At 46.0% G+C, this 25,347-nt stretch overlaps 1 protein-coding gene across 2 annotated transcripts in view; it reads left to right on the top strand.

The window, feature by feature from the left end:
• Positions 1 to 25,347, top strand: part of WSB2 (WD repeat and SOCS box containing 2) — a 29,390-nt gene that overhangs the window by 2,555 nt on the left and 1,488 nt on the right. Inside the window, exons 1-8 of one of the 2 annotated variants that reach the window (XM_031650802.1) lie at positions 5,136 to 5,172; positions 6,543 to 6,711; positions 16,044 to 16,288; positions 16,449 to 16,580; positions 21,031 to 21,131; positions 22,896 to 23,068; positions 24,096 to 24,206; positions 24,327 to 24,434. In XM_031650802.1, coding sequence (XP_031506662.1) covers positions 5,151 to 5,172; positions 6,543 to 6,711; positions 16,044 to 16,288; positions 16,449 to 16,580; positions 21,031 to 21,131; positions 22,896 to 23,068; positions 24,096 to 24,206; positions 24,327 to 24,434 — 1,061 coding nt within the window. In that variant the 5' untranslated portion in view covers positions 5,136 to 5,150. Of the gene's footprint in view, positions 1 to 5,135; positions 5,173 to 6,542; positions 6,712 to 16,043; positions 16,289 to 16,448; positions 16,581 to 21,030; positions 21,132 to 22,895; positions 23,069 to 24,095; positions 24,207 to 24,326; positions 24,435 to 25,347 lie in introns of those variants that run through there. The other variant, XM_031650803.1, reaches the window with a different exon arrangement.

Here is a 25,347-nt window from a genome sequence, read left to right as displayed (position 1 = left end):
TGCCAGGCGCAGTGGCCCAGCAGTTTGGGAGGCCAACTTGGGTAGATACTTGAGCCCAGGAGTTTGAGACCAGTCTAGGCAGCATGGCGAAATCCCATCTCTACATACATCCCATCCAAAAATACAGAACTATAGGCATGTAGAATGCGGCTGTAGTCCCAGCTGCTGGGGAGGCTGAGGTGGGAGGATCATCTGAGCCTGGGGAGGTCGAGGTTGCAGTGAGTCATGATCGCGCTACAGCATTCCAGCCTGGGCGACACAGCAAGACCCTGTCTCAAAAAAAAAAAAGGAAAATGAATGGTCACTTTAGATGGTGAGGCTAGGATGGTCTCTTGAGAAGGTGACCTGAGGACTGATCCCTGAATGATAAGATGGAGCAACCGAGGAAAGCTTTTGAGGCCGGTGGAATATCTAATGTACATGTCCTGAAACAGGAAAAATCGCCTAGCTTCCTGCTGGCTGGGGTCATAGCTTTCATCTCTGTGTTAAGGCTAACTGCTTCGCCTAGAAGAGGCTTATAATATATACCTTTCCACTCAGCCTGATTGTCCAAACACATCCCATTGTTTAATTAGCAAACCCTGATCCAGGGCCAGGTGTGATGGCTCATGCCTGCAGGAGGATCGCTTGAGCTCAGGAGATCAAAACCAGCTTGGTGAACATAGCCAGACACCCATCTCTACTAAAAATTTAAGTTAAAAAAAAAAATTAGCTGAGTGTGGTGGTATGCCCCCGTAGCCCCAGATACACTGGAGGCTGAGGCTGGAGGATCACTTGAACCTGGGTGGGAGGTTGAGGCTGCAGTGAGCTGTGATCAAGCCACTGCACCCCAGCCTGGGTTTCAGCATAAGACCTTGTCTCAAAAACAAAACAAAACAAAACAAATATATATGTATGATATACTTGAAATTTGCTAAAAGTAGATTTTAAGTGTCCTCACCACACAAAAATAAGTATGTGAGGTAATGCATATACGGTAATGAGCTTGACTGAGCCATTCCACAATGTATACATATATCAAAACATGTTATATGCCATAATATGTATGATTTTTATTTATCAATTTAAAAAAGAAGAGGCCGGACGCGGTGATTCACTCCTGTAATCCCAGCACTTTGGGAGGCCGAGGTGGGCAGATCACCTGAGGTCATGAGTTTGAGACCAGCCTGGCCAACATGGTGAAACCCCATCTCTACTAAAAATACAAAAATTAGCCAGGCATGGTGGCACATGCCTGTAATCCCAGCTACTCAGGAGGCTGAAGCAGAAGAATCACTTGAACCCAGGAGGCGGAGGTTGCAGTGAGCTGAGATCACACCACTGCACTCCAGCCTGGGCGGCAGAGTGAGACTCTGTCTCAAAATAAAAAAAAAAAAAGGAGAAAACAAAGAAACCCTGATTCATAGGCCTTTTCACCAAGAAGGGTCTGCAAGTACCATACCAGATGAAGCTAGATCCCCCACCCCCAGCTGTGTTTTGTTTGTTTGTTTTGTTTTTAAGTTCTGCACTAATTAGGGCTTTCTCTCCCTGTAGCCAAGTTTAGTTTGGGCCCAGACTCCAAGAGACAGGAGTCACTGAGTTTGTTCTTCTTTTAGCTCCTGGATTCCTGAACCTGAAATAGCAAGAGACTAAATCCCTAAATCACAGAAATAGAGTGTGAATTCTGAGTAGGGCTTGTGTTTAAGAAGCATTTCATGTGAAGTGTTTGGCATAAGCATCATCAGAGTTTAAGGGGCTTTATTTATTTTTTATTTTTGGGGGACAGAGTCTTGCTCTCTCGCCCAGGCTGGAGTGCAGTGGTGTAATCTCTGCTCACTGCAACCTGTACCTCCTGGGTTCAAGTGATTCTCCTGCCTCAGCCTCCCGAGTAGCTGGGACTACAGGCGCCTGCCACCATGCCCGGCTAACTTTTGTATTTTTAGTAGAGACGGGGTTTCACCATGTTGGCCAGGCTAGTCTCGAACTCTTGACCTCAAGTGATCCGCCTGCCTCGGCCTCCCAAAGTGTTGGGATTACAAGCATGAGCCACCATGCCCGGCCAGCTTTATATTACTTTTTTGTTTAAAGAGTTATACCATATGTATTTTTTAGACAAATATTTACTTACTGCCTGCCCTCCACCAGGAACTCTGCCAGCTCTGGGAATAAATATACAAGGTTCCTGCTCCCTGGAATTGATGTCCTAGTAGAGGGGAGACAGATGGCAATCAAATGGTGATAGGGCTGTAAAGAAAATAAAGTGAGGGGTTGTGAAGGAGGTTGACAGGGGTCAGAAGACTCTCTAAGCAGTTGTCATTTGAGCCAGACCTGAATAAGAGTAGATGCCAGCCGAGGAGAGGCATTCCAGATGAAGGGAATGGTTGGTGCAAAGGCCTAGGGTCAGAACTAATTGAGCATTGGCAGAGAGTAGAGAGAAGGGCAATGTGTTGGAGCCAGGGGCAGGGAGAGAAGTACAAGCCCAGGGAGGTTCAGATTATGCTGGATTTTGAGGGCAGGGTGAGTAGCTAGAGCTTTATTCTAACAGTGAAACTGATCACTCTGGAGGCAAGGAGAATTGATGGTGCGGGGCTAGAGGGGAAGCAGGGAGAGCAACTGGAAGGTTGCCTGCTGAGCCAGGCGGGAGATGGTGCTGCATGGATGAGAGTAGAGATGGAGGGGGGTTAGATTTGGCAAGTCTTTTGGAAACAGACTTCATAGAACTTGCTAATGGATTTGGTTTGGGAGATTAAAAAAAAAAAAAGATCAGGCATGGTGGTTTATGCCTGTAATCCCAGCACTTTGGGAGGCCGAGGTAGGCAGATTGCTTGAGTCCAGGAGTTTGAGACCAGCCTGGCCAAGATAGCAAAAACCTGTCTCTACTAAAAACACAAAAATTAGCTGGGTGTGGTGGTGCATGCCTGTAAACCCAGCTTCTTGGGAGGCTGAGGCGTAAGAATTGCTTGAACCCAGGAGGCGGATGTTGCAGTGAGCTGAGATCGTGCCGTTGTGCCAGTGCAGTCCAGCCTGGGTGACAGAGCGAGACTCCATCTCAAAAAAAAAAAAAAAAGAGGATAATGTAGAGGAAGTGAACCAACTGTGAATGTTATCACGATGGAAAAGAAAAAAAACAGAAATTTTCATTCTGGTCATTTGATCCAGAACTCCTGGTCTCAAGCAATTCTTCCACCTCTGCCTCCTGGAGCGCTGGGATTACAGGTGTAAGCCACATCCCAGGCCATCCAGGTCATTTGAAAATGTTTCTCTAGATCAGTCAATGTCATTTAATACTTGACTGCATCTGGGTTTCTTAGCCTCAGCATTGTTGACGTTTTGGGCCAAATGATTCTTCGCTGGCGGCTGTCCTGTGCACTGCAGGGTGTTGAGCAGCATCCCTGGCCTCCACCCACTAGACGGCAGTAGTAGCATCTCCAGTTGTGGCAACCAAAAATGTCGCTGCCAAATGTCCTCAAGGGGCAAAATAGCCCCCAGTTGAGAACCCTGGGTCTATACAAATAGCTATACACATGTGATTGTATAAATGAAACTATCACACATACAAATGTACAGATTTCTAGGAGGATTTACCTGGGTCTGTACAATGAGCTGTTTACACAGACCATATATATATAAAAATTTCTTTCTCTTTCTTTCTTTCTTTCTTTCTTTCTTTTCTTTTCTTTTCTTTCTCTTTTCTTTTCTTTCTTTCTCTTTCTAGAGATGGAGTCTTACTATGTTGACCAGGCTGGTCTTGAACTCCTGGCCTCAAGCGATCATTCCATCTCAGCCTACCGAAGTGCTAGGATTATAAGCGTGAGCCACCGTGCCTGGCCAGACCTAATACATTAAAACCCAGATCTACACATAGAACCTCTGAGAATGAATATTCACTTTACAAAGGCTTGATATGATTTATTAACATTCTATTTAAAGACAGAAGTTTCAGCAACCTATTTTATATAGGTTTTCAAATACCTATTTTATATAACAAGATATACCTATGTTATTATTTTCCTATAAATGCATATACTAGAATTAATTAATTAATTATTTATTTTTTTGAGACAGAGTTTCACTCTTGTTGCCTAGGCTGGAGTGCAATGACGCCATCTCGGCTCATTGCAGCTTCTGCCTTCCACCTCCCGGGTTCAAGCAGTTCTCCTGCCTCAGCCCCCTGAGTAGGTGGGATACAGGCATGTGCTGCTACGCCTGGCTTATTTTGTATTTTTAGTAGAGATGGGGTTTCTCCATGTTGGTCAGGCTGGTCTCGAACTCCTGACCTCAGGTGATCTGCCCGCCTTGGCCTCCCAAAGTGCTGGGATTACAGGCATGAGCCTAATTTTTTTTGAGACAGAGTCTTGCTCTGTCACCCAGGCTGGAGTGCAGTGGTGCAATCTCGGCTCATTGCAACCTCCGCCTCCTGGGTTTAAGTGCTGCTCCTTCCTCAGCTTCCTGAGTAGCTGGGACTACAGGTGCCCGCTACCATGCGTGGCTAATTTTTTTTTTTTTTTTTTAATGTACTTTTAGTAGAGACATGGTTTCACCATGTTTGCTAGGCCAGTCTTAAACTCCTGTCCTGAAGTATCCACTTGCCTTGGCCTCCCAAAGTGCTGGGATTACAGATGTGAGCCACTGCACCCGGCAAAAATATTTTATAAATATACACATATGCATCTCTACCATCTGCTTTACTGAATCCAAGATACCATGGATTGTATTATCATCATCTATAACTGAGAAAAAAATACTACCTATTTAACTATGAAAAGTCATTGATTGTAAGATACATCCTGATTTCAGCAAGGTCAAAATGTAGATGTATAGGGATGTGTCTTAACATATATGAAATATGAGTTTTAAAAATGAGTATCTATCTGGTAACAGCCAGGGTCAAAGTCTTCCACATTCCACATTCCTTGTGTGGAATGCACACATCAGGAACTGACCTCATTCAGGATGGAAGCCAGTTTTTATATTAGTAAGTATCACAGTCATAATGGTCAAAAAATTCATTCTGAAGGCCTTTAATTTATGAGCTTCCTCAGCCATTGAGAATCTTCCACCGGAGTAAAGAACTGAACTAGGAACTGTGGGTCAGTCAATGAAGAAGCTCCAATCTGGTGCCTACTCTTTCACAAAATGGTGTGCTAGGTCCTGGGAGAAACAAAGATGAAATGATCTGGGTGTTGGAACAAGGTATTTAGACGCTGATAAGGAGGGCCGGGGGCAGAGGGAAATTGGTTACATAAGAGAGAATGAAATAAACAAGGTGCGACTTATTTCCGTTTTGATAGTGTGAGATCAGGGTATGCTTCTTAGTTGTGAATCTAGGTGGGATTATTACTTTTTCTTTCTTTTTTGTTACTTTGAGAAGCTAGGGATTCTCATAAGCAAAAGTGGGTCCAGGTGTGAACGTAATTAAGCCCCTTGCATGTTAAGGAGATTTTGTGGCCAGAGTGTGGCCTGCAGGGAGGAGATAAGGGAAGGAGTCTGGACCGATGGGCTGGGGCAGATGGCATGTGGTGGAAGGCCTGGGCTCAGTTGCCTTTATGATGTAGGCAGGTGGGAGCTTTCAAATGTATTTGAAAGAAATGATGTGATGGTATGTGTATTTCAGCTTTAGCAGCGTCTCTAGGGGTAGGAAGACCGATCAGGAGACTGTAGCAAAAGGTCTGGGCAAGATGAGATGAAGGTTTAACCCCGGACAGAGGATGTGGAAGCAGGAGAGATGGGGAGATGGAATCCATACTTCTGAGTGTGAGGAAGCAGGGCAAGGGCTGAGCGTTTTTAGCCTTGATGATGGGGAGGATGCAGGCGAGTGAGAGGGAGCCTTTGAGTTTCATATATTCCTTATTTGACAGCAGCAGGTTCTTTTTTTTTTTTTTTTGAGACGGAGTCTTGCTCTGTTGCCCAGGCTGGAGTGCAGTGGCGCGATCTCGGCTCACTGCAAGCTCCGCCTCCCGGGTTCACACCATTCTCCTGCCTCAGCCTCCCAAGTAGCTGGGACTACAGGCATCCGCCACCACGCCTGCCTAATTTTTGATATTTTTAGTAGAGATGGGGTTTCACCATGTTAGTCAGGATGGTCTCGATCTCCTGACATCATGATTCGCCCACCTCAGCCTCCTAAAGTGCTGGGATTACAGGCATGAGCCACCGCGCCCGGTCCTAGCAGCAGGTTCTTTTGAAGAAAACTGAAATGCATTGGAAGGCCTTGCTATTTTGGCCCCATAATCAGCACTATCTAGCATATTCCTGGTCTGGCTATCTCTCCACTTTCCTCCCCTTCAAGTATTCATAGGAAAATGAGGCCTCCATTCACTGAGTTCACGGGCACAAAGGTTACTGTGAGTCATGGTTAACCAGCAGTGAGGAGTGCCAGGATTGAGTAACCATGGTGGAATGTGGCCTGTGGCTGCTGTTATTGCCCTGGGTCATTTAAGTGACAACTCCCTCTGGGAATGGATAGTGTCGCTCTTTGCCACAGGGAGACGGTGGCTTTCCTGTGTCTGGGTGGTCAGGGAGCAAGGGGGTGTGTATTCGAAGCATGTTGTCTCCTGCCCCAGAGGAACCGCTGCTGCTGGCCGAACTCAAGCCCGGGCGCCCCCACCAGTTTGATTGGAAGTCCAGCTGTGAAACCTGGAGCGTCGCCTTCTCCCCAGATGGCTCCTGGTTTGCTTGGTCTCAAGGACACTGCATCGTCAAACTGATCCCCTGGCCACTGGAGGAGCAGTTGTAAGTGTTCTCTCACTGGGGCCCCCATCCAGCGCGTTTCCAAACACCCCTTGTTCTTTTGCCATCTCCCTGCCCGAGAACCAGAGAGAGGGAAGGTGGCTCATGGTTCAGGAATTGATCATGGGGGTTTCCAGAGCCCCAAGTTCTGTATATGTGAAAGTCAATTCGGTCAAGATTATGTTAGCCCCAAGTTGGCTTTTTTTTCCATAGCTTTTTTGAGATGAAATTTATATACCACACAATTTGTCCATTTAAAGTATACAATACAATGGCTTTTAGTCTATCTGCAGAGTTGTGCATCCATCACCATCATCAATTTTACTTTATTTATTTATTTTTTGAGACAGTCTCTGTCTCCTAAGCTGGAGTGCAGTGGCGCAATCTTGGCTCACTACAACCTCTACCTCCTGGGTTCAAGCGATTCTCCTGCCTGCCTTAGTCTCCCGAGTAGCTGGGATTACAGGCGTACACCACCATGCCTGGCTAATTTTTGTATTATTAGTAGAGATGAGGTTTTGCCATGTTGGCCAGGCTGGGCTCGAACTCCTGACCTCAAGTGATTCACCTGCCTCGGCCTCCCAAAGTGCTGGGATTACACATTTCTCCCATGAGCCACTGCACCCAGCACATAATCAATTTTAGAATATCTTTATTTCCTCAAAAAGAAATCCTGTATCCCTTAGCTTAGATCCCCTAACCCCCCTGCACTCTCTAGGCAACCACTAATCTACTTTGTCTCTCTAGATTGACCTATTCTAGATGTTTCCTATCATGGTTCATACAACACGTAGCCTTTTTTGACTAGCTTCTTTCATTTTACATAATGTTTTCACAATTCGTCTGTGTTCTAGCATATACTAGTATTTCATTTCCTTTTATTGCATCATATGGAGATGACAAATTTTGTTCATACATTTATCAGTTGATGGACATTGGGTTGTCTTCATGTTTTGGTTGTTACAAATAGTGCTGCTGTGAACATTTATATAGAAAACTTGTGTTTTCTATGTTTAACTATTTGAGGAAGTGTCAGACTGTTTTCCAGAGTGGCTACACCATTTTACTTTCCCACCAGCAATGGATTCAGGTTCCAGATTCTCTACATCCAACCCTTGTTATTGTGTGTCTTTTTTATTATCCTAGCGGGTAGCCATCCTAGCGGTGTGAAGTGGCATTTCATAGTGGTTTTGATTTGCATTTCCCTGATGGCTACAGATGTCAAGCATCTTTTCTTTTCTTTTCTTTTTTTTTTTTTTGAGGCAGAGTCTCTGTTGTTCAGGCTGGAGTGCAGTGGCATGATCTCGGCTCACTGCAACCTCCACCTCCTGGGTTCAAGCAATTCTGCCTCAGCCTCCCAAGTAGCTGGGACTACAGGTGCACACCACCGCGCCCAGATAATGTTTGTATTTTTAGTAGAGACGAGGTTTCACTGTGTTGGCCAGGCTGGTCTCAAACTCCTGACCTCAGGTGATCCACCCGCCTTGGCCTCCCAGAGTGCTGGGATTACAGGTGTGGAGCCACTGCACCTGGCGGAGTATCTTTTCAGGTGTTTACTGGTCCTTTGTATACGTTGTTTGGATAAATGTCTACTCAGAGCCTTTGCTCGTTTTTGTCTCTTTATTATCAACCAAGTTTATTTTATTTTATTTTATTTTTTGAGAGAGAGAGAGGGTCTTGCTCTCTTGTCCAGGCTTGAGTGCAGTGGCTCAGTCACGGCTCACTGCAGCCTTAATCTGCTGGGCTCAAGCTGTCCTCCTGCCCTAGCCTCCCAAGTAGCTGGTACTACAGGCGCACCACCATGCCCGCTCAACTTTTAAATATTTTGTAGAGACAGAGTCTCGCCTAGGCCTGGTCTTGAACTCCTGACCTCAAGCAGTCCTCCTGCCTCAGCCTCCCAAGTAGCTGGGATTACAGGCGTGAGCCATGGCGCTTGGCCAAGTTTAGTTTCTGATACTAGTTTTTCTTTCTTTGGGATGGACAAGCCCCGGTGTCAGAATGCTGTGAGCTCCCATTCAGATAGTCCAGCATCTGTATGTTTTCATTGGTCCTAGGGCAACTCTATGTCTGTATTCATTCATTCAGCCAGCCTTGGTTGCATAGGTTCTTTCTTTTTCTTTTTTTTTTTTTTTGAGATGTAGTCTCGCTCTGTCGCCCAGGCTGGAGTGCAAGGGCGCAATCTTGGCTCACTGCAATCTCCGCCTCCTGGGTTCAAGCAATTCTCCTGCCTCAGCCTCCTGAGTAGCTGGGATTACAGGCGTGCGCTACCACCTCTGGCTAATTTTTTTGTATTTTAGTAGAGACGGTGTTTTACTATGTTGGCCAGCCTTGGTTGCATAGTTTCTTTGCGTAACACGGAGTTAGGGACTGAGAGTCCTGAGATAAATCAAACATGGCCCTTGCCCTTGAAGCTCTCATTTATTTTGCTTTAAGCATTTTTTATAAATAACATTAGATTTAAGGTTTTTATAAGTTGGATATGAAATTTGCATTGATAAAAGGGAATGTTGACAGGAGTTTGTTGAGATGGGTACTCTGCATGCTGCTAGGGTTGAGGGGGATAAATCTGTGCATTTTCTGGAAGGAAGGCTGGCAAAATGCATCAAAGACCTGAAAAATGTTCTTTTGGGCCGGGCGCGGTAGCTGATGCCTGGAATCCCAGCACTTTGGGAGGCCGAGGCAGGCGGATCCCTTGAGGTCAGGAGTTTGAGACCAGTTTGGCCAACATGGTGAAATCCTGTCTCTACTAAAAATACAAAAAGTTGGACAGGTGTGGTGGTGTGCACCTGTAATCCCAGCTACTCAGGAGGCTGAGATAGGAGAATCGGGTGAACCTGGGAGGCGGAGGTTGCAGTGAGCTGAGATCGCGCCACTGCACTCCAGCCTGGGTAACAGAGCAAGACTCCATCTCAAAAAAAAAACAAAAAAAAGAAATCTCAGAAATGGTGTCATCTATTTATATACACTGATCTTCATTATGAAATTAGTTGTATATTAAGAAAATTGGAAACAGTTTGAAATCCAGAAGTGAGAGGATGGTTAAGAAAATTTTACCATTTCCATATGATATTTTTGCAGCCATCAAATTTTGTCATGTGTTTTTAATCAGAGTTTTCAGTTCCTTCTGTGGTCAGTTTAATGATAATGCCAAGGTCATACATTGTTTACTAATTCCCCACTTGAAATACAAGGGATGCTCCTTCAAGACTTGACATATAAGTACATTTACTATATGAATTTATAGTCTGCCTTTTTTTTTTTTTTTTTTTTGAGACGGAGTCTCGCTCTGTTGCCCAGGCTGGAGTGCAGTGGCACAATCTCAGCTCACTGCAAGCTCTGCCTCCCAGGTTCTTGCCATTCTCCTGCCTCAGCCTCCTGAGTAGCTGGGACTACAGGCACCCGCCACCACACCCGGCTAATTTTTTTTTTTTTGGTATTTTTAGTAGAGATGGGTTTCACCGTGTTAGCCAGGATGGTCTTGATCTCCTCACCTTGTGATCCGCCCGCCTCAGCCTCCCAAAGTGCTGGGATTAGAAGGCGTGAGCCACTGCGCCTGGCTTAGTCTGCTTTTTTTTAAAAAGCACAACCTGGAAGATCCTGAAAATCACTCGTTTTCAAATACGTGTATTTCTATAGGTAAATATATCCTTTCACTATTAACTAAGGAATATGGAAAAAGGTATTTGAGTATTAACCATTTTTTCATATTTATTATTTAACATAATGAACTAAGTGTTATTTTTTCCTGTGTTGAGTGAGAAGTTACTGGTTTTGGAGAAAAATCACACTTTTTTTTTTTTTGAGAGAGTCTTGCTCTGTCATCCAGGCCAGAGTGTACTGGCGCATCTCGGCTCACTGCAACCTCCGCCTCCTGGATTCAAGCGGTTCTCCTGCCTCAACCTCCTGAGTAACTGGGATTACAGGCGTGTGCCACCACACTTAGCTAATTTTTTTGTATTTTTAGCAGAGACAAGGTTTCACTATGTTGCCCAGGCTGGTCTTGAACTCCTGGCCTCAAGGGATCCACCCACCTTGGCGTCCCAAAGTGCTGGGATTACAGGCGTGAGCCATTGCACCTGACAAAATCACATATTTTGAAGAACAGTATTCTGAGGAAATGTTTGCAGTATGAAGCTTATTGAAAAAAAAAAGAGGCTATATGGCCGGGTGTGGTGGCTCATGCCTGTAATCCCAGCACTTTGGGAGGCAGAAGTGGAAGGATCACTTGAGGCTAGGAGTTCTAGATCAGCCTGGGCAACATAGCAAGACCCTGTTTCTACAAAAAAAAATTTAAAAATTAGCCTGGCGTGGTGGCACATGCATGTGGTCCTAGCTACTCAGGAGGCTGAGATGGGAGGATCGCCTGAACCCAGGAATTAGAGGCTGCAGTGAGCTCTGATCATACCAGGCCACTCCAGCCTGGGCGACAGTGAGATGCTGTCTCTTAAAAAAAATAAAAAGCAGTTTGTAAAACCATGTATGCAGTATGATACCAGATTTGGTTTTTTTTGTTTTTTTTTTTTTTGAGACGGAATCTCTCTCTGTCTCCCAGGCTGGAGTGCAGTGGCCGGATCTCAGCTCACTGCAAGCTCCACCTCCTGGGTTCACACCATTCTCCTGCCTCAGCCTCCCGAGTAGCTGGGACTACAGGCGCCCACCACCTCGTCCGGCTAGTTTTTTGTATTTTTAGTAGAGACGGGTTTCACCGTGTTAGCCAGGATGGTCTCGACTCCTGACCTCGTGATCCACCCGTCTCGGCCTCCCAAAGTGCTGGGATTACAGGCTTGAGCCACCGCGCTCGGCCAGATTTGTTTTTAAAAGACGTGTATATACACAAAAATTTATAGTGAGATGTTTAGAATGTGGTGTTAGGATTATAGGTAATTGCCTGGGCGCTGTGGCTCAAGCCTGTAATCCCAGCACTTTTGGGAGGCCGAGACGGGCGGATCACGCAGGTCAGGAGACCATCCTGGCTAACCCGGTGAAACTCCGTCACTGCAAAAAATACAAAAACTAGCCAGGCGTAGGTGGTGGCTTCGTAATCCCAGCTACTTGGGAGGCTGAGGCAGGAGAATGGCGAACCGGGAGCAGAAGTGGAGCTCTGCAGTGAGCTGGAGATCCCGCCACTGCATCTCTAGCCTGGGCTTTGTTGTGAGCAGACTCTGTCTCAAAAAAAAAAAAAAAAAAAAAAAAGGATTATAGGTAATTTTTACTTTATTTGTCTCATTTTCACATTTCTCCCATGTTTCTCTTCTATTTTTATTTATTATTTTTATAAATTTAAAAATATTGTTTTTGGGGGCGGAGACAAGGTCTTACTCCGTCACCCAGGCTGGAGTACAGTGGCATGATCATAGCTCAATGCAGCTTTGAACTCCTTGCCTCAAGTGATCCTCCCTCAGCTTCCTAAAGGCGTAGCCACCACACCCCGCCAACAATTGCTATTTTAAAAGTCTTTTAAAAGAGAATTTGAGGCATTTATATTCTAGTTAGGGTAGTTTTACATTTTTTAAAAATCATATTATGTAGTGCTTTTGATATTGAGCAAATAATTGATATTAACCAAATAATTATACTGCTTTTTGAAATAAAGTTTTTAGAAACTTTAACTTCAGTGAAGCTAAATTCTGCCAATGAATCTGTCTTGCCTCATCAGCCCTTTCCCATGGTACGATCCCACTGCGTTTCATGTAACTCATCCCTTGATTCATTAGCAAACTCAAAGTATTTGTTAAGCATTAGGCCAGGATACCCAAGACCTTAGTTCCAGTTCTGCCCCTGATTTTGTGACCCCGGGAAAGTTAATAACCCATAAAATGGAGATTTTAGTATCTCTTTCTAGAAAAATTAAATTTAGGATGTTAAAATGAAATGATAAATATGCCTTAATTCTTTTGGAATAAAGTAGCTACAGGTGTATTCCTTAATTCAAATGCAGAAATTAGGGCCAGGTGTGGTGCCACAGGCCCATAATCTCAGCACTTTGGGAGGCTGAGGTGGGATGGATTGCTTGAGGCCAGGAATTAGTGACTAACCTGGGCAACACAGCAAGACCCTGTCTCTGCAAAAAATTTAAAAATTAGCTGGGTATGGTGGCATGCACCTGTAGTCCCAGCTACTCAGGAGGCTGAGGTGGAAGGACTGCTTGAGCCCTGGAGTTCAAGGCTGCTGTAAGCTATGGTCACACCACTGCACTGCAGCCTGGGTGCCGGAGAGTGACCCTGTTTCTAAAAAAAAAACCAAAATAAATAAAACAAATACAGAAATCAGGATTTTATAAGAAATAAAATAAATTTAACTGGTGGCTCCAACCTGTCTTAAACCTCTTCCCATAGCCTGCCTCTTAAGTGCTTCTTCTCCTGACAGCAAACTCAGCGGCCAGTGCCAGGGCCAGAGCCAGGTAGGTCTGGACCGATCGAAGTGACATTCGTGGTCACATTCAGATTGGCCAGAATAACAAGTTTTAGCCTATATTTGGCCATTTAGACCCAGAGGTTGGCAAACTTTTTCTTTTTCTTTTCTTTTCTTTTTTTTTTTTTTTTGAGATGGAGTCTTGCTCTGTCATCCAGGCTGGAGTGCAGTGGTGCGACCTCAGTTCACTGCAACCTCTGCCTCCCGGGCTCAAGCAATTCTCCTGCTTCAGCCTCCTAAGTAGCTGGGACTATAGGCACCCCCCACCATGCCCGGCTAATTTTTTGTATTTTTAGTAGAGACGGGGTATTACCATGTTGGCCAGGCTGGTCTCAAACTCCTGACCTCAAGTGATCCGCCCACCTTGGCCTCCCAAAATGCTGGGATTACAGGCGTGAGCTATAGCGCCTGGCCAACTTTTTCTATAAAGTAAATAGTTTAGGCTTTGTAGGCCATAAGGTCTCTGTCTTGACTGTTGAACTCTACTGTCACAATGTGAAAGCAGCCTCAGACAATACCTAAACAAATGCGTGTGACTGCGTTCCAATACAACTTTATTGACAAGAACAAAATCTGTCATTTGCTACAACATGGATGAACCTGAGGGACTTTATCCTAAGTGAAATGAATTAGGCACAGAGAGACAAATACTGCGTGATCTCATGTACATGTAGAATCTAAAAAAGTCTAACTCATAGAAACAGAGAGTAGAATGGTGGTTACCGGCGGTGGGAGAGGGAGTGGGGAGATATTGATCAAAGGTATAAAGTTTCAGCTAAGCAGGGTAAGTTCGGAAGATCTGTTGTACAGCATGATGACTGTGGTTATTAATAATGTACACTTGACAACTGCTAAGAGCGTAGACCTTTTTTTTTGAGACAGGGTCTGACTCTGTCACCCAGACTGGAGTACAATGATGTGATCTTGGCTCAGTGCAACCTCCGCCTCCTGGCTCAAGCAATCCTCCCATATCAGCCTCCCGAGTACCTGGGATTACAGACGTGCGCCACCAGGCCCCTGCCACCACACCCAGCTAATTTTTGTATTTTTAGTAGAGACGGGGTTTCACCATATTGGTCAGGCTGGTCTCGAACTCCTGACCTCAGGTGATCCACCCACCTCGGCCTCCCAAATTGCTGGAATTACAGGTGTGAGCCACCGTGCCCGGCCCCTCCCTTCTAATTTTGTAAATGAGCTTGGTTAAAATTCTTTCATGTCTTTCACCACACAATTGACAGAAATGTGATTTAGTTAGAATTTTTTGGGAACATCTGTAATATTGGGTTGGTGCAAAGGTAATGGTGGTTTTTACCATCTGTAATATTGGGTTGGTGCAAAAGTAATGGTGGTAATTGCAAATACTGCAATTATTTCTGCACCAATTAATACATAAAGTTGTCAACTACATGTGCATCGAGTTTAGGATTTCTCATGGAACCAAATTTGGCGTTCAGCTTTCTCGTCTCCATTTCCCTTAGTTTAACCAACCAGAGTATGGTCAGGTCACATGGAGACCTTTGTGCTGTGTACCGCAAACAGTAAGCTTCATGTTTTCAGGCTCAACCCCAGGGCTGGCCAAGTGCTTGTGCATTTGAGACATTGTTTCCTGGGCACAGTGGCAGCCAGGGCCCCATGTTTTAGCTTATCTGGGCCTGTTTCACTGTAAGTTGAATTGTAGGAGAGGGTCGGGTTAAGAGATCTTCCAGGACAGGCTACCTCTACGCAGCCCTGTGAATTCCTTTTCTCTCTTGACTACCTTGCTGTTTGATTCTTGTGCGGGTTACCATCAGGGAAGTAAATGAAGGAGCCTCATTAATCAGTTGGAACATAGTGAGTAAAGGTGGAAATTAACATGTACCAAACAAAAGGTGTTGGCAAGACAGGGGTTTATTTTCCAGCTCCTTGGGGATTTCTAAGCTAGAGATAAGGGAACTCATCAGGCAGGAGAGTGGTGGCTATTCAGGCTCTAAGTTCTGCCCTAGTTCCAAACCTGCATTGCGCTTTCTTACTCATGGGAAAAACTGAGTATCTTTTTCCTTCCACTCACCAAAACCCGAGAGAACTTTCTGAGCAAGCATGTGACTCCCTGGAGCATCTGTGATTTAGTTATCCCACAAGGCAGGTCACCCCATTGCAGGGCTGTTGCAAATAGATTGAGCCATGGCCAGTATAGCCTGTGTTACATCAACTCTTTTTTTTTTTTTTTTTTTTTTTTTTGAGACAGAGTTTTGCCTTTGTTCCCCAGGCTGGAGTGCAATGGTGCGATCTTGGTTCACTGCATCCTCCGCCCCTGGGTTCAAGTGATTCTCCTGCCTCAGCCTCCCAAGTAGCTGGGGTTACAGGCACCCGCCACTATGCCCAGCTAATCTTTTTTTTTTTTATTTTTAGTAGAGATGGGGCCTCACCATGTTGGCCAGGCTGGTCTCGAACTCTAGAACTCAGCCGATCCACCTGCCTTGCCCGGCCTACATCAACTCTTAAAAAGAAACAAAAAGAAAAGTCACAGCAAACTGCACCAAAGGCCAGCTTGTTTCTAGGATTTAAAATCTTATGTGGCCTGGTGGGGTGGCTCATGCCAGTAATCCCAGCACTTTGGGAGGCCAAGGTGGGCAGATCACTTGAGCTCAGGAGTTCGAGACCAGCCTGGGCAACATGACAAAAGTCCATTCTACAAAAAATACAAACAGAGTTAACAGAGCCTAATGGCACATGCCTGTAGTCCTAGCTACTTGGTGGAGGCTGAGGCGGGAGGATCAGTTGAGCAGGGAGGTCAAGGCTGAGTGAGCCATGATTGTGTCACTGCATGCCAGCTTGGGTGACAGACCCTTCCCTCCACTCCCCAAAAGTCTTACATGTCCCAGGATGAAAAGTTGATAGACTTGGTAACAATTGCAGATTCATTAAGAAATCTCTGCTTCTCCCAGCATCCCTAAAGGGTTTGAAGCCAAAAGCCGCAGTAGCAAAAATGAGACGAAAGGGCGGGGCAGCCCAAAAGAGAAGACGCTGGACTGTGGTCAGATTGTCTGGGGGCTGGCCTTCAGCCCGTGGCCTTCCCCACCCAGCAGGAAGCTCTGGGCACGCCACCACCCCCAGGTGCCCGATGTCTCTTGCCTGGTTCTTGCTACGGGACTCAACGATGGGCAGATCAAGATCTGGGAGGTGCAGACCGGTAGGTCATTCCTGGCTGGCGCAGGGTTCTGGGAGGCTCGGGTGCATGTTCTGACTGTGTCACCTCCCTGCTCCACTCGTGTTGGCCGAGGGGTGTGGCCGTGGAAGGCACACCTTGTGCCCCCTCTCTGGCTGACTGAGTGCCCCTGCTTTCATGCCAGGGCTCCTGCTTTTGAATCTTTCCGGCCACCAAGATGTCGTGAGAGATCTGAGCTTCACACCCAGTGGCAGTTTGATTTTGGTCTCCGCGTCACGGGATAAGACTCTTCGCATCTGGGACCTGAATAAACACGGTATGGGAAGAGAAGGAACTACTTGGCAACTCCAAAAATACCGTATTTGCTTTCTCCTCTTTACCAGTTTCATTTTGATCTAAAACAGTATTTCTTGATGTTTTTTTTCTGTGATTGTCCCTTAAGGAGCCTTTTTAGACAGTTTTTTCCTAATTGCCCCTGCCCGCCCCAAAGATAATACCGTACCAAAGAGAGTTTAATACCAGACATATACTGTGTGTCTATTTAGGCTATTGTAATATTGAAGATCTATTGTATATTTGCTTATGTGCTGAATGCATGTCTATGCTTTGTATGTAAAAAAATGTTAAGATTTTTTTGGCTACCAAGAACTAGTTTGTACCCTCTTGGGGTGAATTGCCCCTGTTAAAAATATTTGATCTAGAACAGGTTTCCTCATCGGCACTATGGATATTTTGGGCTGGATAACCCTTTGTCGTGGGCTCTCCTGTGCATTCTAAGACACTGAGCAGCATGCCTGGCCTCTTCTCTTTTGATGCCAGTAGCATCCTCTCCAGTTGTGACAAGCAAAAAAGTCCCCATGTCCTGTGAAGGGCAAGGTCTCCCCAGGTTGAGAACCACTGATGTAGAAGTCCCTGTTGGGTGCTTCCTGTTAGACTTTCTTTTTGAAGCAGACTCTAAGCCTAGAATAATTCTCTCAGGCTACAGGGCATCAGGTTTTGTGAAATTCTGCCTTGAGCAAACTATATACGGGGGTGGCCCAGTAAGGAATTCCATACATCTCTGGTTTGATCCTTAACTAGAAAGGTGATATAACAGGCCAGGCACAGTGGCTCACGCCTGTAATCCCAGTACTTTGGGAGGCTAAGGCGGGTGGATCACCTGAGGTCAGGAGTCCAAGACCAGCCTGGCCAACATGGCAAAACCCCATCTCTGCTAAAAAATACAAAAATTAGCTGGGCGTGGTGCTGGGCGCCTGTAGTCCCAGCTACTTGGGAGGCGGAGGCAGGAGAATCACTTGAACCTAGGAGGCGGAGCTTGCAGTGAGCCGAGATTGCATCACTGTACTCCAGCCTGGGCGACAGAGCAAGACTCTGTCTCAAAAAAAAAAAAAAAGTGACATAAGAAAGGGGAATTTATTGCAATGCCATTTTTCCAATCCCTCCAGCCCTGGATGGGGCTCAGGGGCTGGAGGGATTAGAAGGAGGCAGTGGTAAAGGGTCATGAAGAGGATCAGGGGCGGGAGGGATTGGAAGGAGGGTTATGAAGAGGCCACTCATCCCCATGGTGTGAAGGCACTGGCACTCTCTCCCAAGTTATGACTGTCCAGCTCCACACAGCCATGGGAGGGACCTTTCTCCTGCTCGTTTAGCAGTGAGCCCCAAAACTTGTATCTTAGTCAGTGCCAGAGACTAGGTGGCTTAAACAACAGACATTTATTTCTCCCAGTTCTGAAGGTTGGGAAGTCCATGAGCGAGGTGCTAGTAGTTTTGGTGTCTGTGAGCACCAGCTGCCTGGCTTGTAAACAGCCACCTTCTGTCTATATCCTCATCTGGCAGAGATCTGTCTCTTTCATGTCTCTTCTTCTAAGGGCACTAATCCCATTCCCGAGGCTTCACCCTCATGCCCTGTTGACTTATCAAAAGCCCTACCTCCTAATACCATCACATTGGGGATTAGGGCTTTATGTGTTGGGGACACATTTAGTCTATAGCAACTTGTCAAACAAACTAAGGTGGTGCATGTGCATCCTCATCTGAAGGCATCTGATCACAAAGATAACTCTAGGTGTTTTTTTTTTGTTTTGTTTTCTTTTGTTCTTGAGACGGAGTCTCACTGTGTCACCCAGGCTGGAGTGCAGTGGCACAATCTCAGCTCACTGCAACCTCCGCCTCCCAGGTTCAAGTGATTCTTGTGTCTCAGCCTCCCAAGTAGCTGGGATTACAGGCATAAGCCACCACACCTGGCTAATTTTTTGTACTTTTAGTAGAGCCGGGGTTTCACCATGTTGGCCAGGCTGGTCTCGAACTCCTGACCTCAAGTGATCCGCCCACCTGGGCTTCCCAAAGTGCTGGGATAACAAGCGTGAGTGAGCCACTGCGCCTGACCTACTCTAGTGGAACCTGTAATCACACAGTCTAAGATACGCTGCTGATCAGGGCACCTTCTCCAAGGCAGTGCCTTTTTTTTTTTTTTTTTTTTTTAAAGACAGAGCCTCCTACAGGTGTGTGCCACCATGCCTGGCTAATTTTCGTATTTTTGGTAGAGATGGGGTTTTGCCATGAAGGTAAGGTCAGGGTGGTCTTGCACTCCTGACCTGAAAGGATCCGCCCACCTCAGCCTCCCGAAGTGCTGGGATTACAGGTGTGAGGTACCACGCTCCGCTGGCAGTGCCTTTTTAAATGCTGGCTTAATGCGTGTACTGAGGCAGCTTGCCACCATCTCAGGAAGGTCCATGCCGTGGCTCTGGAAATCGCTTGATGACTTGGAAGGAAAGACCAAGTGAGTGTGACTGAGAGTGGGTGGGATGGAGCAGGCCAATTATGAGAGCTTTTCAAGGAGAGGAGGGGAATAAAGTTGCGTTCCCAGCTGCCGGGCGCTGCCCCATTGACCTAACAGGCCTTAATTTATTCAGTACTCACAGCACCCTGAGATTTGACGGCTGAAGAAACCATGATTGACCTTTATTTTTTTTTGAGACAGAGTCTCACTGTGTTGCACAGGCTGGAGTGCAATGCTGCGATCTCAGCTTATTGCAACCTCTGCCTCCTGGGCTCAAGTGATCTGCCTCAGTCTCCCGAGTAGCTGGGACTACAGGCACCATGACTTTTTAAAAATATTAATGAAAGCACTTTGGGAGGCCAAGGCAGGCAGATCACTCGAGGTCAGGAGTTCGAAACCAGCCTAGCCAACATGGTGAAACCCTGGCTCTACTAAAAATACATAAAAATTAGCAGGGCGTGGTGGCAGGTGCCTGTAATTCCAGCTACTCGGGAGGCTGAGGCAGGAGAATCACTTGAACCCGGGAGGCAGAGGTTGCAGTGAGCCGAGATCATGCCATTGCACTCCCGCCTGGGCAACAGAACAAGAGCCTGTCTCAAAATAAGTAAATAAATAAAAATTAAAAATAAAAAGTACTAATTTTTGTAGATCCATACATCCGCATAAACTTCAATAAATTCATATATATGACCATGTACGGGCATATAACAATTCTTTTTTCTTCTTTCTTGCTTGGCTCTTTCCTTCCCAATTCTCTCTCTTGCCCTCCCTGCTGTCGTCATCCTCCCCTCTTCCCCTGCATCCTGGTACCCCGTGTTAGGAGCCTAGTATATACCCTTCCATATTTTTCTCTCTGCTTATATAATCCTGTGCACACACATTTGCATTCATGGCTTTTGGGTCATTGTTTCACAAAAATTGAGTCATATATCTTCACGATTTTCCCCTGCATCTCGCATTTTTCATTAAACGGTAGGTACCCCATGGAAAATCTGTCTCTAATTCCAACTGCATTAATGGGGTAGATATACCACCATTTATTCACCCATCCCCTATATGGACGGGCTTTTTTTAAAGCAAGAGCTGGAGAGATTGTGTGAGTTGCCCTGGGTTATGTGCTGAATTAGCAGGGGAGTCAGGATTCAAACCCAAGCTGTCTGACTCTAGAATGTGTGCCCCTAATGACTCCACAACACTGCTCATCTGGACATCCTGGCAAGGCTGGCAGGGTGACAGTCTGCAGCAGGATCCTTGTGATTACAGAGAAACCTTTACAGTTTAAATGAGGGAGAATTGAAGATAAACTCTCTCTCAAAATTGGGAATGATGCTTCAGGGTACTTGAGGTGGTTGGGGAGCCGAAAAAGAACATTCTCTGCTATCAAAGGCTCCCTTTGATATGGTTTCCTATGAGGAAACCTTTAAGGCAATTCAAGATTATATTTAAAAAGTGATCAACACCTGAGGTCAGGTGTCCGAGACCAGCCTGGCCAATATGGTGAAACCCTGTCTCTACTAAAACTACAAAAATTAGCTGGGCACAGTGATACGTGCCTGTAATCCCAACTACTCAGGAGGCTGAGGCAGGCGAATCACTTGAACCTGGGAGGCGGAGGTTACAGTGAGCTGAGATTGCGCCACCGCATTCCAGCCTGGGAGACAGAGTGAGACTCCATCTCAGAAAAAAAAAAAAAAAAGTGATCACCATACCCCTTCACCTTTACTGATCTTATAGATTGTGTTGAAGCCATAGGTAATGGTTTCTGTGGGGAATTAGAATATCATATTCACAGATTATAGGTGTTTAAATGACAAATCTGGTCATATTTCTTACTCTGAATTGAAAATTGGACCCTTGGGCCCAGCTGATAGGAGCTGATGGGTATACTGGGCGGGGGGCTGTTACCACCCCAGTTCTCCCAGTTCTCCAGTCTTCCTGCTTTGTTGTTTTGAGGATTGGCTCATCGTTTGCTTCTTTTTTCTGCCAGGTAAACAGATTCAAGTGTTATCGGGCCACCTGCAGTGGGTTTACTGCTGTTCCATCTCCCCAGACTGCAGCATGCTGTGCTCTGCAGCTGGAGAGAAGTCGGTGAGTCTCCAGCATTATTGCTTTAATTCACTGAGACGTGGAGGTCTGAAGTGGTGGCCTGGTGTGTGTGAGTGTTCTCAAAATCGTCCGCAAATCCACCCCAATAGAAGGCATGCTGGTGAGCCGTGGCTGCCACCTGCGAAACTCCCTTGTGACTTGCACTTTAACATGAACCCAAAGACAGGAGGGATCTGGAAACAGGTTGCTCCTGTCATCAGAGGTCTGTTTCCCTTTACAAAATGGGAAAATGATTGCTTTTTAAATTTCTTTTCTTCTTGGAGTCTGAGATTTTAAAAGTTGCAGCCCACATGTGAGTCCAAATTTCCTTTGAACCATCAAATTTGAATCTCTCTAATTTGGATTTCCAATTCAAATCATGTCAGTGCAGTAACTTGTTGAACTTTGTCCTGAAATCCTGTTAATTGAAAAAACAAACATGTATTAGAAATCCAAGAACAATTTGAGAACAGTTTCTGTTTGAATTTTGTGTTGCGTTGAGCCACTTGCTGCAAGTGACTGAAGGGAAGGTTGAGAGTTCACCATTTGGTACAGTCCCGGTGGCTCATCATTTATTTGTGGTTTGGAATATGAGGGTTTTCTTTTTTACTTTTTTTTTTTAGACAGAATTTCGCTCTTGTTGCCCAAGCTAGAGTGCAGTGACACAATCTTGGCTCACTGCAACCTCCGCTTCCCGGGTTCAAGCTATTCTCCTGCCTCAGCCTCCCGAGTAGCTGGGATTACAGGTGTGCACCACCACGCCTGGCTAATTTGTTGTATTTTTAGTAGAAATGGGGTTTCACCATGTTAGCCAGGCTGGTCTCGAACTCCTGACCTCAGGTGATCCACCCACCTCGGCCTCCCAAAGTACTGGGATTGCAGGCGTGAGCCACCGTGCCTGGCCTGAGGGTTTTCTTAAAGGAATGAAAATAAAATCCTCTTAATGCTTCTCACAAAGGTTTAAAGTGATGAGCTAGGTCAGAGACACAGTCTTGGGACAGATTTCCATGGTTCCATATACAAGGTGGGGGGTGTAAAATGCCTTGACAGGCTGCCACTACTTTGTGGGGTGGCCGCAGATTTCACTTCTGACCCTTTAAAAAAAAAATTGGAGACAGTCTTATTCTTTCGCCCAAGCTGGAGTGCAGTGACGTGATCTCAGGTCACTGCAGCTTCCACCTATCAGGCTCAAGTGATTCTTCTGCCTCAACCCCCCAAATAGCTGGGCTTACAGGCGTACACCACCATGCCTGGCTAATTTTTGTATTTGGGGTTTTGCCATATTGGCCAGGCTGGTCTCAAACTCCTGGCCTCATGTGATCCACCCACCTTGTCCTCCCAAAATGCTGAGATCACGGGCGTGAGCCATCATGCCTGGCCACCAACTTTTAAGTGGAATAAGATAGCACTTGGCTCAGGTCTTCATCAGCACGTACTACCCTATTGGCAAACAGGACTCAGAAGCAGACTCAGAAGTCTCTGCACATGCGTTTCAGCGGGGGTCTTCCTAAGGCTGGTCTGGTTTATTCTCTCTTATAGTGAGCTCCTTGAGCATGTCTGTTGGTTTAAATCCTCAAAAATCCAGACCAGTTACCTTATTTAAACCTATACGACAGGTTCTGGAAGAGCTGTAGGAAAGGGATAGAGAATCAACTTGACCTGGCCGCAAGGCCTGCAGAAGATTTGGTGGTGGTACCTTTCCCTCCCTCCATTTGAGTCCTAAGCACTTCGCTTCTGCCCTAACCAGGCACTTCTTACTTTCCACAGGTCTTTCTATGGAGCATGAGGTCCTACACGTTAATTCGGAAGCTAGAGGGCCATCAAAGCAGTGTTGTCTCTTGTGACTTCTCCCCGGACTCTGCCCTGCTTGTCACGGCTTCTTACGATACCAATGTGATTATGTGGGACCCCTACACCGGCGAAAGGCTGAGGTCACTCCAGTAAGGACTGAATCCTGCTATGACTTTTTTGTAGGGGGACTGATGAGGAACCTGCCTGGGATTAGACATGTCTCTTTTAGAGTCTGGGACATGGGAGGGGGAAAAGCTGGATAAAAAGGCACAGTGGGTCTCTTGTTCTTTTGAGATGGAGTCTCCCTCTGTCACCCAGGTTGGAGGGCAGTGGCGCAATCTTGGATCACTGCAGCCTCCACATCCCAGGTTCAAGCGATTCTCCTGCCTCAGCCTCCTGAGTAGCTGGGACTACAGGCGTGTGCCACCAGGCCCAGCTAATTTTTGTATTTTTAGTAGAGATGGAGTTTCACCATGTTGGTTAGGCTGGTCTCAAACTCCTGACCTCAGGTGATCCACCGCCTCAGTCTCCCAAACTGCTGGAATTACAGGCATGAGCCACTGCGCCTGGACTGGTTCACTGCTTCTTAGTGATGCCTTGTCAGTTAAGCCCTCTCAAGTAGCTTTGAGTGTCTTCCCGTTTCCCGATTCAGGCGGCTGCATGTAATTCTTTGGAATCAGCATTATGAAGCCTCAATATGACTCTTTATTTCCATTTACTAATAACTGTAGTAACAAGTTCAGAAAGAGCCTCTTATCGAAACTGTGCTTTCCAAAATGAGTTTCATGTTCTCATAAACTTGGTCTCCTTTTTCCTTTTGTGTCTGTTGTTTTATGAAGCAAATAATAGGCAGTCCTATAATTATCATGTATCTTAGCCTAAAAAAGACTTGCAGTTTCTACTGTGGCATTAAAGTGAGGGCTGACCTACTTTGCATAAGCCAATTAGCACAAGGAAGTGTTAGTAACCCTTCAGTCCCTCCACAGGACACCTGGAGCCTTCTGAGATATCCTTTTTTTCCCAGTGTGCAAATCCCAAGCTTTTCCACGAGGGGCACACAAGTGCATCTTGAGTCCTTTTATAGCCACGGCAGTTTGGCTTCCTGCCTGGGGTGACGATGGAGGGTGGAGAGCAGCCATCACTCCAGGCCTGCCATCCTGTTTCTTTCCTTCTCAGCCACACCCAGGTTGACCCCGCCATGGATGACAGTGATGTCCACATTAGCTCACTGAGATCTGTGTGCTTCTCTCCAGAAGGCTTGTACCTTGCCACGGTGGCAGATGACAGGTAACAAATAGAACTCTCTTTACGTGACCTCAGAACAAGTGCTTGCAAGTAATGGCAGCAAGGCCCTCCTGGTCTTGCCCTGGGTCAGCTAATGTGTGGATGTTCTCTCTCCCCATCCAGACTCCTCAGGATCTGGGCCCTGGAACTGAAAACTCCCATAGCATTTGCTCCTATGACCAATGGTCTTTGCTGCACATTTTTTCCACATGGTGGAGTCATTGCCACAGGGTATGTATTTGTTAGCTGAACAGATGGGTGGTGGTTTCTGCTGAGTATACCATGGAGCTTTTTAAGGAAAGAAACCATCTAGAATTTTCTTGCCTATGAGGAAACCTTTAAGGCAATTCAAGATTATATAAAACTCAAATGATCGATTTTGCTAATACAGTGTACCATTTTCTCTGAATATTTAACCTAAATGTAATTAAAGACCTGTAAGTCATGCCACCTAATGGGCCAAGTTCACAAGGGAGAATAAAATTGAGATGATGCGTAATATATGGGAAACTATTTAGGGCTAAAAGACCGCTTTACAGGTAACATCTATAATTCAGTAGGTGGCACTCTTCCCCCTATTACTTTAGAACTGACTGTGGTCAGATTTAGAAAGGGCTGTGCGGAGAGAGAGCACTTTGGTATCAAAGGTGTCTTGAGTTTTTCTAATCCTATCAGCCGCCTTAATTATTCAGCACCACAACTTTTTTTTTTTTTTTTTTTTTTTGAGACGGAGTCTCGCTCTGCCGCCCAGGCTGGAGTGCAGTGGCGCGATCTCGGCTTACTGCAAGCTCCGCCTCCCGGGTTCACGCCATTCTCCTGCCTCAGCCTCCCGAGTAGCTGGGACTACAGGCGCCGCCACCTCGCCCGGCTAGTTTTTTTGTATTTTTTTAGTAGAGACGGGGTTTCACCGTGTTAGCCAGGATGGTCTTGATCTCCTGACCTCGTGATCCGCCCATCTCGGCCTCCCAGAGTGCTGCTGGGATTACAGGCTTGAGCCACCGCGCCCGGCCAGCACCACAACTTTTACATCCATTTCCACGGTCAGGGTTACATTTCACTCTCTGAAGACTCCGCTCTTTCCAGTCAAAACAGAAACTTGAGTATCCATCCTCATGAAAACATGAACATCCAAGCTCTGTCTTAA

This window comes from Papio anubis, chromosome 9 (genome assembly GCF_008728515.1).
Source record: "Papio anubis isolate 15944 chromosome 9, Panubis1.0, whole genome shotgun sequence".
Taxonomy (NCBI): domain Eukaryota; kingdom Metazoa; phylum Chordata; class Mammalia; order Primates; family Cercopithecidae; genus Papio; species Papio anubis.
The sequence above is the reverse complement of the archived record's forward strand: the minus strand, read 5'-3'. Positions and strand labels throughout refer to the sequence as shown.